This window comes from Fringilla coelebs (genome assembly GCF_963513975.1).
Source record: "Fringilla coelebs genome assembly, chromosome: 16".
Classification (NCBI taxonomy): domain Eukaryota; kingdom Metazoa; phylum Chordata; class Aves; order Passeriformes; family Fringillidae; genus Fringilla; species Fringilla coelebs.
Window position 1 is genome coordinate 4,061,348 of NC_140042.1, and position 17,633 is coordinate 4,078,980.

Consider the following 17,633-nt stretch of genomic DNA (forward strand, 5'->3'; position numbering starts at 1 on the left):
TCTGTGAGACCCACCAGGGGCTGGGTTTGCATGTTGGCCTGAAGCCTGGAACCCAGCATTGAAGCAATACAAGATACTGCAGCTTCTTTGCATCAGCAAAGACTCCCTTTGGAAAACGTGTTCTTTAAAGCATCCTTCAACTGTAAATTTATCTGATGCATAAAGCAAACCTTGTTGACTACCTCTTTAGCAAAAGGAGCTATTAATAAAATAGATGCTTTAGTGAAAAACCTTTGAAATCTTGGGAAAACCCAGAACTCCTTCTACCTGGAACTGTTGTTCTTGAAACTCTGTTTTCTTCAGTTCCTTCATTCTTTTTTCTCTCCCACCTGCTTTCTACCAACAAGTGCCCTGAGACACCAGGGCTGCTGCCCTGTGCTGGGAGAGGCACAGCACCAGCCAGGCTGGCATTAAGCACATCTCCTTGTGCCCCAGGAAAACATGCCCTGGCAGTGTGTGCAGCTGGAAGCGAGGCAGTGGAGACAGGCTGCTTCTTATGCCTGAGCCAGGCGTCAGTGCTGCCACCTCTGCCCACTGCTCCTCCTGGGGAGGGGGCAGCAGTGCCTCCCGATTTGCTTGCCTGGTGCCACAGGGCTCTGCTGTCACCTGCCTGCAGAGTCATTTGCAAACAGGCCCTATTGCTGGGGAGCAGAATGTGTTTTTTTCAACCCGAAGCAGATTTATAGTCTGGTTTCCTGTCAGATCTTTGCATTTTCCTTCTCCGCCCCTCCCAGTCTCTGACACACTTTTTCTTACTTTCTGTGCGGCTTTTTGCTTGTTCTGCCCCCGGTGCCCCAGCCTCCTTCACTCCTGATTCTCCCGAAACTTCTGTACTTCGGGGGCCAGGGGGTGTTTTACTCCTTGTGTTTCCTTTACTTTTCAACAGCTGCAGAGCACAAATAACCTCTCCAGGACTCCTGGAGAGACACTGACAATTGCATGGAGGCGACATAGAGAGTGCAGCCTGCAGCAGCTGCAGCCAGACAGCCGGTCACTCATGAGCACCCAAGGTAAGGAGAGCAGCTGGCAGAGCAGCTCACCTCCCTGCTGCCTACCACAGCTCTGATCACTGAAAGTTCCACTTTCACCTTTTTGCATTGATATTCAAAAGGCTCTTTGAAAATGGTTCCGTTTGTGTTTTCCTTGCCCTCCTCAGGTCTGGTACTCGGCATGCGCCGATCCTTGGAGGGTTGAGGGAGGCAAAGAGGCTCTAGCTGGGGATGCAAATGTGCACTGGGAAAGAGAGTTGATATGGAGGTCTGGAGAGGGGAGATGAAGGACTGATCATCAGCACTCTGGTCTCCAGAGTATTTCTGGCTCTACCCATAGTGTGTTATCCTCTAGCCCTTGCTTTAAATCTCTTCACTGAGATTTATGCTTTCTGTTAACTAGTAAAATCTTTCTTATTTGGTTTTCTTCCTCTTTTTATTTGTTCTTCTCACTTCCTTTTTTCTATTCTCAACTGTCTCTATTTCTTATTATCTTTTTCACCATCTTTTTATGCCATCAAGAGTATTTTCTGTGTGACAAGTATTTCCCTTCTTCATTCCTTTCCTTTCCCTCAGCTTTCTTTTGTGCCTGTGCAATAGACTGTACATCCTCTCTCAAGTTCTTAATCTCTCACTCCCTCCCCTCTGTCAGTTCCTTCTTGCTCTTGTGTTCCCCTTTCCTGCTGTTTCTCCAGCTTCCCACATGCACTGCTACTTCCTGCTCCATCCCCTTTCTCCTGTGTTTGCTGCCCTGGCAAGATCCTTTTGTGAGAGCTGCTGCCTCTCCACTGGGCTGTCCTTGCACACACGTCTCTTGGTCCTGTCATTCCCTTCCATGGACATGTGCAGGATTTTCATATTAAAGTTTTGGGGATGCATCCCAAAATAGGAGACTTTTACACTTGCATAGCTTCCTTCCAATGCTCAGACTCATACTTAGTCATTCACAACAAATAACCACTGCCATCCTGTCTCTCTGTTTCTTTCTGTCTCACAAACAGCATTTTCTAATACCTGTAACCCCTTTGTCTTGCTCTCCACTCTCAAATAGAGCCTGGCCTGACTTTGGGTATTCTATCCCTTCTCTTTCTGCCATCCCACTCCTTCCTACCTCCTTACCACAACTCTCCACCAGGTTTCTCTATCTGTTTTTATCTTTATATTGCATTCAAACTGGGAGGAACTGCTGATGCAGCTGGGCTTGCACTGCTGCCTTAGGATCCCTGCTGCCAGCCTGCAGGGGAACCAGAGGAAGTATTGCAGTCTCTCAGCTCCGCTTTCCTCTGCAGAATATGCAACCTGAGCAGAGAAAGAGCTTAGTGGTGGGACTGAAGGTAGATGAAAAAATGAGAGAGCACAATGCAAAATGCCTTTGGAAAACTGTAAAAAATAGTTCTAGTTCTTCATAAATCTTTTTACTAAACTTAATGAACTTCTGGAATTCCTGCCCCACAGCAGAATTTCTGATCTGACACTGGCATAGTTTTTGTCCTTTTGATTCCAAGTCCCAAAGGTAGAAGTTCTCATCTCCAATGCTGTAGTGGCAGTAACTTTGCTCCTAGGATCTGGAAACAGCTCATGTCTTTTATACCAGACATATTGGTGAGTCACCAAGATCAGACATGGCTAAAAACTGCGTCCAAGGACAATATCTGGTATTATTCCTTGCTTAAATTTGTATGCTTTGAATCAGATATGACAAATAAGGGCATTTCTTTGATGAAGCTTTTTAGCCTCACCTTCTTCAGCAGGACTATTGAGACTGAAGATTTATTTCTGTGGATGTTCTGGTGTGGTCTTTTGGGAGCTGAATAAGGTTCACTTATTAAACTCAGCTGAATTAATAAGAGAATTATTATGTGGGAGAATTCTCTTAGCAATCTGTCTGGCTCTCTGAAATTGTCCATCTCCTTATGAGTGAAAGGAGCTTAAATTTTTATGTTTGCAATTATAAGATATCCTTTCTGATTCAGAGCTAGAAAACTGTGGCCTTTGAGCTGTGAGCATTCTCTTCTGAATACAGAAACAGGTACATTAAAATATCTTTGCCTTTTGGATCTTGCAAAAAGTCCACAAGCTTAGAACAATAAAATAAAAGATGCTCATTTTATACATTCAGGTCTAATATGACTCTTTCTTGCTCCATTGCAACTCATCTTGTGATGGGAACAGCATTTGTATTCCTTCGAGTCATTCTACAAAACTTTTGGATTTTCTGCCTTGTTTCATCAGTACTTTTTGCCCCTATTACTGGTTCTTTTTGTAAAGACTCCCATAAATAAATTGGCTGAGACAGTGTCTCTTCTCTGTCTCTCCCTCCCTCCTTTTTCTTTTGCTTCATGTAGTTTGCTTGTGTTGAGTTAAAAATGGACATTTTCAAAGGTGTGTTGTGACATTTTTAAGGGGACCTGGAGACAAAAATTTTATTTTTGTGTCCATCTGTGTCCAGTTTCTTGAGTCATGTGTCTGGCAGAGGAGAAATTTCAGCAGGAAAGAGCCTGGAAATTTTCTATCCTCCTCAGGAAATTACTGTTTCAAAAGAGCCAACCCCAGAACAGAAATTCAGAATCATGTGTTTGACTCCATGTCTTATGCAGATAGTTCTTTTCAATTAGATTTAACTCTTAATTAATAGCTAAAATAAACTTTAGTAATAAACTTTCAATGTGGGGGAGAAGGAAGAGCCATCTGACTGCCTGTATCTTTTACCATTAATGTCAATTTGGATCTTCTCTAGAAGGGTGAATCCCAAATAGCAGGATATGCTGAAGACACCAGAATGCCATATACCAAATGACCTTGGTTTCTGTACAGTTGCTTGGTAAAAGTTTTCATCTGATAGATATATGGTATGATTGCTCACAGAGGATAAAATTTATAGAGATCCTTAGCTACCCACTTGTTAGCAGATGGCTCAACTCTCTCTTTGATATTGAAATGCATCTTTCATGAAATACAAATCTTTCACTTAGATATGGTCATTAAGTTGTGTAAGTGATGGTGAAGTTTGACCTATGGCAGCTTTCTTTGGCAGTAGCCTCCACAGCAATCTAAACTTTAAAAGAAATATGGAAGTATGCCTTGTGATTTTCAAACTGAAGGGTAAAACCATAAACCCCCACCAAGTTGGGTCAAGTTTCACCACTGATATTAGAGAAAAATTCTTTGTCTCTTGTCTGTTTTGCCACTGCTGTCCATAGGATTTGCACTTGCAGACACTGTAATACAATATCTGCAGTGAACACTACAATCCAGTATCTGCAGTGAATCTGCAATTCCTTTTTCAGAACAAATGATGGGGTTTTACAGGTCTACATGTAATAATATTCTCCATCTCTACCCTTTCCCCAAATTTTTTCTTAAGTGCTGCCTTCATCCTCTAGTCTGGGTCACTTATTTAATGGCAATGAACATTTTCAGGAAGGTAACCTTTCTACTTGTGATTTGTTCAAGGACTCTGGAATTATAATGGTTGCTGTCAAATGTATATAATTGGTGTCTGTGGCACACATCCAATGAGTGATAAAAGCTTCGTAGTCACTGCTGCTTCAGTCTGTATTCTCTCCCTATATCACCCTCTCACTTCTGCTCCTCTCAGGCGAGAGGAGAATGCAGTGCCAGGCTGTTTAAAGTGCAGTTGGACAGAACAGCAGCTTTGCCAGCATCCCTGTCACGGAGTGTCCCAGCTCTGGGCTGTGGATTCCCTTGGATGAGGTTTGCACACTGAGTTAAGCACAGCCTCCTCTGAACTTTGATTTCAAACACCTCCCTTCATAACCTTCTGCCAAATATTTGGGCTCTAGGAAGGGCAATAGTTTGTGAGTAACAAGAACTCCCAAGCTTAATGATCTACATGGAACATTTTACCAGTGGGTAAGTGTTGTAGTTGAGATGGAGACAATACAGAGTAACACACTCCATTTTCAGAAGGCTTCAAATTCTTTATTATAGCATGCATGCTTTTTATACAGTCTTACAAAACTCATAATTTTACAACTTACTCCTTGGTCACAAGAGACAAAGTGCTTATTGGAACAGGCAGTTGCAGGTTTCTCTATCCTTCTTTCTTTCTTGGTTTCTATGTCAACAACGTTGGTAAAAAGTTCTTTCAGTGGTAAACGTGGATCCTCGTATCAAACTTCTCTCTGGCTCACAGAAGTCACTATAAAACCTCTTCCACAAGTAAGAACTTTGTGCTTTCATATACAAAAAGCAAACACACATTACTAATAGCACCCAAAACTGGCAACATGTTGTTCACTGTCTGCTCCCAGTGCTGAACGTGTGGTGAGGAGAATATTCCTGTAATGTTTGTCCTGCAAAACCTATTTTATCTTCAGGGCTGGATGGGGCATTACTTTCTAAAGCTGTCTACTTCAGTGAATCTGTTTAGCAGCTCAAAAAGAGGAAAGAAATTTGCCAAATCCCACTGGCAATCTGTCAGAAATGTCAAATGAAATGCTGAACCATTCTGGTTTTGTCAAAAGGATAAATGTATATACAGCTCTGTGTGTGTGATGTTATTTGTAGTAATTGTTGCCTCAGTGAATTTCTCTGTGTGAAGTAACTTGTGTTGCATTAAGGGATGTGTTTGTTCTGGTCCCTGAGGCCAGATTGGCCTTACACACAGGTACTTGGTATTTGCCCAAGCCAGCCCTGGTTTTTGGAGTTCAGGGGAGCAATCAGCTTCAGTGCAGCCAAGGAAAGGATTCCCACTGGCCCTCTGAGCACTGGGTGTTTACTGGAAATTTTTCCTCAGGTTGTAACTGAGATGCTCAATTCTAGCATAAGGTTTCTGCTTAAGTGGGATAAGGATTTTTTTTTCCATCTGCATGCAGAAGAATCTGTATGGTAGCAGTACATATATGGTTGTCATTAGCAGGTGAAGAATTGTTTCCACTTCATTTTTATAGCTCTAAACTTGTAGAAACATCTCCAGTCTGGCTGTGCCCATACTTGAAATCAGTCTGAGTGTACCTAATAGATGGTTACATACATTTAATATATTTGAGCACAAAAATAAGTTCCTCCAAGATTTGAAACACTAATAAAACAGCTATCAAATATTTCCCTCTGGGGATTCTGAATCCTGATAAAACTGGGAAAATACCTTAAGAGTGTTTCAAGTTTTTTTACACCAAGTACGTTTCCAAACTACAGTGAAAATGGTGATTGCAACTTTGATCATGAACTGAAAAATTATCGCATTTGTAAGATCATTTGAAGGCTTTTGGCTTTTAACTCAATCCAAATAGCAGTGACCTGCAGCACTCACTGACCAAACTGGTCCATTGCATGGATCTGTGTCTAAAAGAATCTTTCCTCCCTGGTGGCAGTTTCATGTTTTTTACAAGAACAAGTCACAGTGTCTATCCAGCATCTGCTTCCTGCATCTCATTGCTTGGCTTTTTCTGAATCACAGAATTATTTAGGTTGGAAAAGACCTTTAAGGTCATTGAGTCCAACTGTTAACCCAGCACTGCCAAGTGCAGCACTAAATCATGTCTCTGAGCACCATGTGAAGGTAGTTTACATTCCATATGGTTTTTGTAGTTTATAATGAGGTAGTTAGTGAGATCATCAAACTCTTTTCACTAATGATTTGCAGTGACTAAAAATAGAAAACTCCATCAATTTTTCCCACTTTCTTTACTATTGGTGAGCTGATTTTTTTCCTGAGGAACAAAAAAAACAAGCTTAAGGTAGAGATTCTTCCGTGCTCCTGTACTGCTAGTCCTCCTTCACAGCTCCTGCCAAAGAAAGTCAGGATAAGTCCCAAAATCTAATTGTTTAAGAATCTCTTGTGTGGGCTTCATCCTTCTAGTAACATATTCCTGTATTTCCAGCTACATGTTTTTCAGCGAGATCCAAGACTGGCAAGTTTTATTTTAGAAGGTTTAATTTCCTTCTGTCTTTTATTCTTTCTTTTTTAGCAATTTATGCCATGAAAGATACAAGGGTAGTATGAAACAAAAAATGTTTAAACTTTTGCGTCAGGATTGAAAACAATGTGTTTTTCTCTTGCTTCAGTTGTTCAAAAAAAGTGAAGGAATTTTACATTTCCCGAAAGGCTGGAAAGGCTGAATCTGTTGGGTTTTTTAATCCGCAAGTCTGTGCCCTGAAGGAAAAGTGATACTTGAATATTTTCATATGGAGTGTTACACTGCAGAATGGTGGTTTTGTGACTCATCCATATCCATACTGAGAGCAGCATCCAGGCAGTTTTGCTGGATTAAACACTATTGACAGCAGCACCTCCACTGAATCACTGCCCAGCAAGGCTGCACACCTGGGAGAGCGGGGCTGGCTCCAGATTGGCCTTAGAAGCTATGTGAGAATACAATATCAGGAAGAATATTCCACCTGCAAGGAAAAACTGGAAAATGCTTGATCTGAGGCAGAAGTGATCAGAATTTGAATGCCCTTTTGAAGGCTGTGGATTCAGTGACAAGCTCCTGATACCTTGTAGTATGTGCTGCAATGCAGAAAAATGTAAACTCGTTACAACTGCATCATTGCAACATGATAATAGTGCAGAAATCCAAAGCTACTTGAGCAGGATACTATTAGAAATCTTGAATGCATTTAGAAATTTTGGCTGTTAAATAGCCAATGGCATCAGCACTTCAAGTAGAGTCTGCACAAAGGGACTGAACAGTAGAAATTATTATTTGAACATTCAGCTACGGTGAGGAAAGAGCACGAGAACAGGCAGAGGGTGGTTTGTCACTGCAGAACATCCCAAGTCCTCCTTCCCTTCAGCCTGACCTGTTAGTCTCAGTCCCCTCACTTGTCTTGTTTCATATCTCCTTTCCTCCTCCCCTCTGATCCTGATTCCCAGCCCATGCATGGGAGTCCCATCAAGTGAGAGAAGGCATCTGGCAAACTCCTCTCTGTCCAGCAGATGTTAGAGCTGAAAGCATCACTCACCTCCAGTTTGTGACAGAGGGAGGTGAAGCAATGCACAAAGCACGGCAAATGAAAACAAACCTGCCTGGAAACAGAAGGGCCATTGTGCTTTAGCATGCTCTAAACTCTCTAAACAAAGTCAGATTTTCATTTGGGATATTCTTTCAGTTTCTTTTCTCTTATGGAGAATGCTGCACACACACAGCTGGCTGTAGTAATCCAGGTTGTTCAGGTTGCTGTGCTGGGTGGCAGCTCAGAGCATCAGCTTCTGTGGGCTGGGCAATGCCACATCCTGGCATTCTGCAATATGTTGTGTGTGTCTAGAAGTGGTTCCTGCCCACCTCTCATCTCTCCTCATGTGGAGGCAGCGAACTCTGTAACCTCAGACCAAAAATTTCGTCTGCCTTGAATTTGGCCTTACACAAGCCCAAGAGAAAGTGAGCAGCTTCTGCTGCCCAAACCAGCAATCCTTATTTCCTCCAGAGAAAAACCAGTGAGTGATTGCATGTGGATTCTGAGCCACCAGCTGGACCCTTCTGTCCTGAAAAGGAACAGCAACATTTTTGGCTAAGTGCTAAAAGTTTGCATATAAGGATCCAAAAGGAGCATATGGCCATTGCTTTAAACTTGCCTTGTTCTTTAAAAATATGCTTTACCAAAATTATCCCTTTCAGACCCTCTAACTGTGGAGTGAGAAAGCTTCATTCCTTCTTTTTTCCTTGCTACAATTAGTAGCATCATAAATACTAGAAAGAAACCGAGTTATTTCAGGAATTTGAACTGGGATAAGTCTCATTTACAGAGACTTCCACCACCACTCCACTGAAGATAGCAGGGACTGTGCCTCCATTGTTTGAAGAAAGCTGTTGGTCCTTGCTCAGTTCACCCCAACTCCACCACTCCCCTCAGCACCAGCACTGCTGATAAAATGGGCAGTGTTACCCCAGTCAGTGATGGTGATAACAAGTCTGGGTGTGGCTCTTGGCTATTGCAAGTGACTGATCGTGTAACAGTGATACGAAACTGTCCTGATGTATGTAAGTAACCAGGACCACTGCTAATCCCCAGAGAATGTTGTCATTGAGAGCACCCAAGGGACTTGCCCACTCACAGAGTTACTGCTGAAGCTTTTCTAGCAATCCAGGAATTATTAATGATTAGTCGCTCTCAGGAAAGGTCCTGTAAACACTTCCTCCCACACTGATTGCTGTGAACAATTTCAGTGTGAGTGTGGGGAGAAAGCACACACAGCTTTGTGGTTACTGCAGTTCCCCAGCCCTTGCAGAGCTGTCCCACAGCATTTGCCCACGTGGTCCCCTCTCCTGTGGTGTTCTGTGTTCTGTGCTCCCTCACTGAGGCACCGAGTGGGGCACCAGGACAGCACCCGTCCCTGCCTTCAGCTCAGGTGGCTGTGCTGCTCTGCAGGGACAGGCACTTGTGCAACTCCTCCTGCCCTCCTGGGAGGGTGCAGCCAGAGCAAGAGCTCCTGACCTCTCAAGAGCTCAGGGAGAAGGTGGCAGAGGATGCTCCCAGTTGATGGAATTCTACCCAATAATGCTGACCTCAGTGCTGGTGTCAGCCTGGGACACACCTTCTAAAATTGTTAGTAATGAAAAGGCTGGACACATTCCTACTTGAAGAGCTTTTTAAATTCTCCATACGCTTCATTTAAAAACATTCCTTTAATCTTTCTGATGTTTGCAGTACCCTGGAGAATAATGAGAGTTCTTCTCATTTGATGAGTCTATTGCTTTTACAGGATTTGAAACACTTGCTGACCTGAGTAGCTTATGACAAAACAGGATTTTGGATTCAGATCCAACTTGCTCTGCCTTACTTCCTTTTCTAATCCAGAGTGAACCTTATCTGTTGTTATTTGGCATTTCGCATGATGGGGTGTCATGATGGAGTCATTACTGCCACAGAGAGGATAGAAGGGCCTTGCTGTCAGCACAGGGAGCCTGTGAATACAGCCCATCATTCTTAAAAAATCTGAAACATGAGTGGAGAAAAGCAGGAGTTAAACTGGCTTCCATATCACAGTTGCTTTGTCTTATGCTTGATGTTCCACTCCTGTGCCTAATTCCTCAGTCTTGTCTTCCATGGTGACTTCGTTTGCAATGAGATGCTAATTAAATTTCATATTTACGATTAGAAAATAAAATCATTGGACCTTTTTTAAATAGATTTTTATGAGTTTTGGCTCAGTTAGCTGAGTCAGCAGCATGGATTCTGCAAGGCTGAACTCACCGGCTTTGAAAAAAAAAAGATAAATAGAGCAGCTAATGATGAAAGGAGAGTCTAATCTAAAACCTCATACAGTTTCTACACTGTATTAGCTTTTGAGCATAAGAAAAATAAATTTGTTTTGGTTCCTCGAAGAAAGTAATGTAGAAAGAACCTTTCTTTTATTATGTTTCAGAGGGTTCAAAGCTTAAAATTCCATTTAATTCTTAAAATCTCAGTTGTGGCTGGAGACAATATGCTGAAAAGAGATTGATGCATCTGCAGTGTTTGTCATCACCTGTTAGCTAGCAAAATATTTATTTCACAGCTTAGAATTAACACAGGTAAGCTCAGACACACAGCATCTGCCCTCTTCCCCATGGAATGTGCACTGCTGCAGAGTTTATACAACACTGGAGACCCAGAACTACTTAAATACTGCTGCCAGCCAGATTTATAGGTGCTATAGGGAGCAGTTCCCTATTCATGTAAAAATTAGCACCTTGCAAAGCTTTAAAGGCCATTTTTCCAATACCTAGAGTTTGAAGAATGTTCCAGTTGTGAGAAGATTTTTGAAAGCATTCAACTTTAATTTAAGTGTGTACAGAAGCCCTGATTTTAAAAAGTGCTTAAAGCTCAGCAGCCCTGTGATTCATAACACCACCTTATCCCACACTCCAAGGCAAGGCTGGCAAAAATCTGGCCATTTATTTTGATGCCTAAATACCACCTGTGCTCTTAGAAAATCTGACCCTAATTATGAGCTGTGCCCTAGAGCAGGAATGAGAAATAGGGGAAATCAATCCTCACGCGTGGGAGCCGTTTGCTTGTGCTCATCTTGTGTGTAACCTCACCTCAGCCACAAATGCAACACTGCATTTAAAACAAAGCCTTTTCTGCACATTCTGCAAATGAATTTGCTGTCAGCCTGTGCTAAGGAATTGTTGTGCTTCAAGGCATAAGTTAGAAGAATAAAATAAACTTCCCCTGATTTTGAGTTGGTTACCACCCTTTGACCTGTTAAACATCTAAAAATTAGGGTTTAGGTGCAAATAATTCTGCAAGTCTTGCTTTTGTGGTAGTTTTTGTAGATGTTGTTTTAACAGCATCTGCCCATCCTTAAAGGCTGGGATGCTCACAGATGGAATGTAATTCTGGCATCACTTTGCAGTTGTTATTTTCACAAATATTTATTTCCACAGTCAGCAGAGAATTCAATACAATTCTCATACTTTTTTTTACTTTGACTCATGGTCAAGAACCACACTAGGTGAAAACAAACAGTCAGATTTATTGCTGTTTTAGGACTTTATTTCTTTGGTCTTAAAAAAAAATACAGATTAACCATGTACTGTACTGGCCAGAGTTTCCTGATGACACCAGAGTTTAGTCTCTTCCCATGGTTAGTTAATTCTTTGGGGATAAATTTTCCACATGAAAGCTTTACAGTATTTTATTCCCTATCATCAGAGCAATGGGCTTAGTTATGGGAGAGCAACAGAAGATGCTTAATTCCTCCTTGCAGTGCTTTGAACATAGAAAATATAGAATTGCCAAGTATTTGGCATTATCTCTTCCCCAAGACAGCAAGACAAGGTCATGGAGACATTACCACCACAGAAATAATGGACAGACAATGTACAAACAGACCATTTTTCCTCTAGATTGCTACAGAAGTGACTCACAGGAGCCCTTCTGCAGGAGGGAGAGCGAATTGTCTCTCTGTTCTGCAGAGATTGCTTTCCTGCTCTTAATTGCAGCCCTTTGGTAACAGGGGATGGCAAAGGAAACCCAGCTGGGATCCCTGCAGGAAAAAGGGACCTGTTTGAGGTCCTCCTCAGGCCCTTGCTGTTCCATTCAGAGCCCCCAGCTCCCCGTGGCTGTGAGAGCACTTCCTCTAAGACTTCCCTCTGCAGCAGTGTCACATTTGAAAGTTACCCACAAGCTCTGTTCAGAGAAAAGGGAAGTAAGGCAGCCCCCAGCACCTCTCTGCCTGCTATATATAGGCTGTAAGTCTGAGAGGGAGGGTGGTGGGTGGAGGTTTCCGGAGCTGCATGTCACAGTCCCACAACACTGGTGAAAAAAGAGAGGGCACAGAGCAAGAGGAGGTGACAGAAAGCACAAGCAGGGAAGATCTATTCATAAAACAAGCACAACCATTTCCATGTACAAGGAGTAAAATATCAAGCTCCTTCTGATTCCTGGTGAGGGTTTACCCTTCCTAGACCAGGCTGCTGTGATTTTTTGTAGGCTTTTTCTCATCAAATGGCATCCAGTTGTCCTCTGTGTGTGTTGTGTGCTGCTGGCTGAGATGTTCCTGCAGCTCTGAGCAAGGTGCAAGGATTTGGCCAATGAGCAGAGCACCCAGGACTGTGGCAGGCTGTGGCTAGGAGTGGAGCTCACCTCTTCCAGTGAGGTGTTGGTTGTGTAAGGTATGTATGACATTGTTCCAGCTGCAGTGGAGCTACAGGAGAGCAGCGTGTTCTTTAACATTAGAGTCTATTTTAAATTAATGGTTACAAAGAGGTCACAAAAAGTAATAAGGTGTTGATCCCTGTTCTATCTACATAACCTAGGCATTTATCTAAAATGAGCAAAATGTATGTGTGAACCATGGGAGTCATCACCTTTAGGAGACTGGCCAGTGTTAGATCCAACAGGATTTGTTGTTGGAAATTGGAAAGACAAATGGGTAAGTTTTCACAGAGCTGGATGGGAGCTATTATACCTTTGCAGACTATTTAAGATATTTAAGTAAATAATATTCTCATGACAATCAGTGCATACTGCTCTTGTAAAACAGTAAACAGTTTGCATGGGGGTTGTTTTTCATGCGTTTGGAGCAGTTTGTCAAGGTTGATCTTAAAAGGAGGGTTATCAGAGTTTGCTTCTTATTTATTCTTTCTTTAAATGTTGTGTGTTTTTACTAGTTGTGGGATTCTTTAACTGCTGGAGCTGTGTCAGGGGAGGTTTAGGCTGGATATCAGGAAAAGGTTCTTTGCCCAGGTGTTGGTCAGGCACTGAACAGACTCTCCAGGGAATGATCACGGACCCAAGGCTGCCAGAGCTCCAGGAGCATTTGGACAGCACTCTCAGAGGTGTGCAGCATGGAATTGCTGGGGTATCTATGCAGGGCCAGGAGCTGCACTGGCTTACCCTTGTGGGTCCCTTCCAACTCAGAAGATTCCATGATTCTATGATTCTTCGTATCGGTTTATGTCTTATTTTCCTACCAGGTTATAAAGCCTGCTATATAAAATATTATTTTCAAACTTTCCTGGGCCATGGTGAATTACAGTGAGATTATCTGACAATATTCAAGAATGGAGTGTGACCTTTCCTGTTTTAAGAATGTCCTACACATTTACTGTCAGTTGTTTCCGAATTTGGACATTGTTCAAGCGAGTGCAGTCCTCTCCTCGAATGCATTTTGTGTTATCCTTTGACTGCCTGGAGATGAGAGTATCACCTACACAGGGTCATTATCCGACTAGATGGAAAGTGTTCTTCTCTCTGTTATTTTTTTAAACTTCTGTATTGTAAGAGTTTGTAGAAAGTGACAATTTTTTCAAGAAACAGACTAAGTAGGAGTTTTGTTTGGCAGAGCTACAATTCTTTCTCCCTTCCTGATGTGACTTGTATTAATAGAAGTGAAATGTTAACAGCACTGATAAGAATCAGGCTGTCTGTGCCAGGGTTGTTCGGGTTTCATATGTACCAGTTAATGAACCTTTGTCCTTAGCAGGTTTCTGTGGAGCTCAGCCTGTGGAGGTTCCTCACAAACACTGGCTCTCTGCACCAAAGAATGTGCTGGGATTTTTAATTTGAGCACACATTTACTGGGACCTAACCTACTGTCATCAAACCATTTGCATCTTTGAGCAACTTGAATTTTTAATTCAAGGCTCCTCCTAAACACACAGGACTTGCCCCCAGCTGTGCCTCCACCTCCTCCTGTGCTGGCAACAATCTCATTATCAATTGTAAAAACAAAGTGAGTCAGTCTAAAGAAAAAATTAACCTGGGACCTAGTAATGACTTCTGAGGCTTTGTTGGACCAGCATTCTCATGAGCCTCGGCAGCTTCTTTCTTAGATTTTGGCTTTTAGCACATATTAGTTGAAAGGAAATGCTTGTGTCAGTAGCTGATGCTCCAGAACAGAAGGGCAGCTATATAAACATATTTGTACTACGTTAGCAAAGCGATTTCTGCTGCCCTCCTCATCACCATGCGGAACAGGATGGAGCATGTGCAGATTAAAGCATTTATTAAATGTCAGGCACTCAGCTCTCCACTGCTACTTTGCAAATCCTTTAAACTAGATGCACTGAAGTCCTGTGGTAAATTATTTATTTTAATTACTGTGCCATTATCTTGATTTGCATGCTCAGAAGTAACACTGATTCCTAATGTTTCAGGATCTGTGGCAGGTCCTTCCCTATTTATTCCCACACTCCTTGCCTTTGCCTTTAGTAAGGCCTTTCCTATTCTTATCTCTGTCTCACTTTTGTTCCTCACTTTCATTCTGTTGAGTTCCTCTTTCTCTAACTTTCTTTTTGTTTTCCTTTTCCCTGTTTAATATTTCCTTTTCCCCTAGCCTCACCATTTTCACCCTCAATTCTCATCTTTCTCTCCCCTCTTCACTTTTTTTTCTGCATCTCTCATTGTTCATATCTCTCATTTCTCATTTACTTTTGCACATATTAGCATTCAATAATGGCAGTATGACCGTTTCTGAAACCTGGGTATCAGATTCTGAAACAATATGTGAAAACAGAATGATGCCCATCTAATCACCAGTGTAGATATTGACATCAGGTGGACAAATCTCTCTCCATGGACCCCAGAGGGAACCCAAGTGATTTGGGGTAGCTGGAAACCAATCTTTGGAGGTCATTCCAAGGTGAAAGTATAAAATGCTGGAATGAAGAGTTTTGAACAGAGCATTTTCCATTCACAAGAGAAGAACTGGATTCTAAATTCATGCCTAATTCAAAATGGTGAAATGAATCAACCCCCAAAATTTGCTCCTCTCTCAGTAGTGCTTAAACGGTGTGTTACTGCCAGAGCTGGAAGCAGGTTCATTGTTTGTAGGAAATAGTGACACACAGAGAACTGACAGTTGTCAAAACATGGTTTCAGCTATTTGCAGAGGAGGATTTTTCCATTGTCTTTGTTTATGATCAATAATGTGTGTGCTACAACCAAAGCTGATTGGATGCTGCCTGTTGCATGTTGAAGGCAGCACAACCTGCTCTCAGTTGGCCATTGAGCAGAATGAGTCATTTCCTTCCTGTGAGATCAGGTGATGGGAGCTCAGGGGCTCTAAAGCTGCCAGACTTAAGGAAGAGGTAGAGCAGATTCTGCCAGCAGGTGGGGTGTGAGATGGGGAAGCTCCAATCTCAGCCTTTTCTGAAACAGAAATCATTACAGGATCCTAAGGAGCATTGCTGCCCTGATTGGGGTCTTTGCAACAATACTGCATTGGGCAAAACAGTGTTCTTAATGTGTAAATAGTGTTTCCTTCCAGAAAGCAATAGCAATTGTATAGAATTTCATTTGCAATTTCAAAACACACAAAAGCTCAATGCAGTAAGTGTGGAATTCAGTTCATTTATTGTTCAGCTCTTGGGCAGTGTTATCCTGCAGCATTGAAGACTTGTCTGTCTTTGTTGCACACAAGTGTTTTCAGGTTTAGGTGGTTCTGAGCAAACTGTTGGGTGTCCTGACTGACAACACCAATAATTGATCTGTGCTTTATGTATGAGTTACCCTTCTTTTTCTGAGATGGGGTTTTATATGGATCTGTTCTTAGGAAAGTAAATAAAGACAGTGATAATTAAAGACAGTTCCAGGAGTATTAATTCTTCTGATCCCCTTCTGTTAGGACAGGAATAGTGATTAGACATAAATCTCTGATTTATTCAATAGCTTGGTTTGTTTGTGTTTCTTTTTTTTCAGAAGGGAGAAGTACTGAATCACAGTACAGAAGTACTGAAGTGCAGAAGGGAGAGTAACATGATAGAATACTTCATTTCTTTTTGTCTCACTTGGGTTTTGAGCTTATAGTTACAAAAATCAAGGAGATTTTCTTTCTCTCTACTGAAGCCAGATGAAGATGCTTCGAGAGCTTTCTGAACCAGTTAGGCAGTTTGGTTTGCTTCCTTCTCCCTCTCTTCTGTTCAGAAAATGGGAGTACTACTTATGTTAGCTACTGAAGATCTAGCTTTACCTCCCTGCAGCCTGCTGGTGTTGGGGCTTTCTTTTCTAGGCTGTGTGGAATGGGAAGATTGACTCAATTGAATTGAATAAGACATTTTTTGTGCAAAAATAATCCTATTTTGTGTTTAAAGCTTCTTGCTCTTCTGTTACTTTGGTATCTCTTATTCTATTTTTTTCTTTTATATTTTGTTGAAATAAGTAAAATGGTTGAACCTCTTGTATAAAAAAGGGGTTCTGAGATATACAGAATAGTTCTTTTCATGTGGTCCACTATGACCCAAAATAGAAATACAACCCAGCCCAGCCAGCAGAGCTGCTGCTTTCAGAAAGTGTTCTGAGGTCTGCAGAGTCTGGAGTAATAAATCTGCACTAATAATAAATATTTTTCTCCAGGCTTTCCAGCTCAGTGGTTCCCTGTGCTTTGCAGTCACTAATTAACAAGTCCAACCTTGCCACAAACATTCCCATTGCCAGCCTTGTTTTCAGGTGGGGGCACTGAGGGAGAAAGGAAGGATATAAAGTGCAAATTCTTAAAGGCAGATGAAGACACTGCCTCGTTTCCTTCGGGAGTCTGGATTTAGACATCTGTATGAAAAAATGTTGCAAGGATAGGTAAGCAAATTTAGTCATCTTTATCAATGTTTAAACCTTTTAAAAGTGGTTTTCAGTACCACAGAACATCCAGAGAGCAGCCAACATAATTGGAAACTGCTGGTATTCAGCATTTCAGAAAGCCTGGAGGGCACACAGAGCTCTCCTGTCCTTAAGCAAAGGAATATAATTTCCTTATCACACTTTAAACTGTGACTTTCCTCTAAAAGTAAAAATAGCTCTAAATCCCTTTGTGGTTTTGTGGTTCTCTGATATTGCAAATCTGCACATATCCACACAAGCAGCTTTTGAGAAAATCACCCAGTTGTTACACTTTGTCATGTGAGGTGCTGTACACACTGCAGGGAGAAAAGACATTGCCCCACAGACTCTGGAGATGTGCAGAGAAAGAGAATGTAGAACAACACCCTCAAAATGCTGAGAATAATTACATACACAATTTTTAAAGTGTTGTTTTTATCTTTATTTTTGGTTTAAAGTGTGATGATTTATATGTAATTCTTTCATACTCAGCATTTAACATAAAATTCTGTTCTTATTAACTTTTTGTGTACTGTGGTTTCTTTTTAAATACTGCCAGTCTGCAAACATCTGTAACAAATACACAAATCCAAAACATAACAGCAGATTACTGCTTCTCAGTACGAAGGGAAAACCCTTTTTTCATATTTCACA

General features: G+C 41.7%; 1 protein-coding gene across 1 annotated transcript in view; it reads left to right on the forward strand.

Annotated features, from left to right (window-relative positions):
• Positions 1-894: 894 nt before the first annotated feature.
• The window catches only part of CARD11 (caspase recruitment domain family member 11), a 44,523-nt gene continuing 27,784 nt past the window's right edge, over positions 895-17,633 (forward strand). The window contains exon 1 of the mRNA XM_084216172.1: positions 895-1,010. Coding sequence (XP_084072298.1) covers positions 998-1,010 — 13 coding nt within the window. The 5' untranslated portion in view covers positions 895-997. The remainder of the gene's footprint in view (positions 1,011-17,633) is intronic.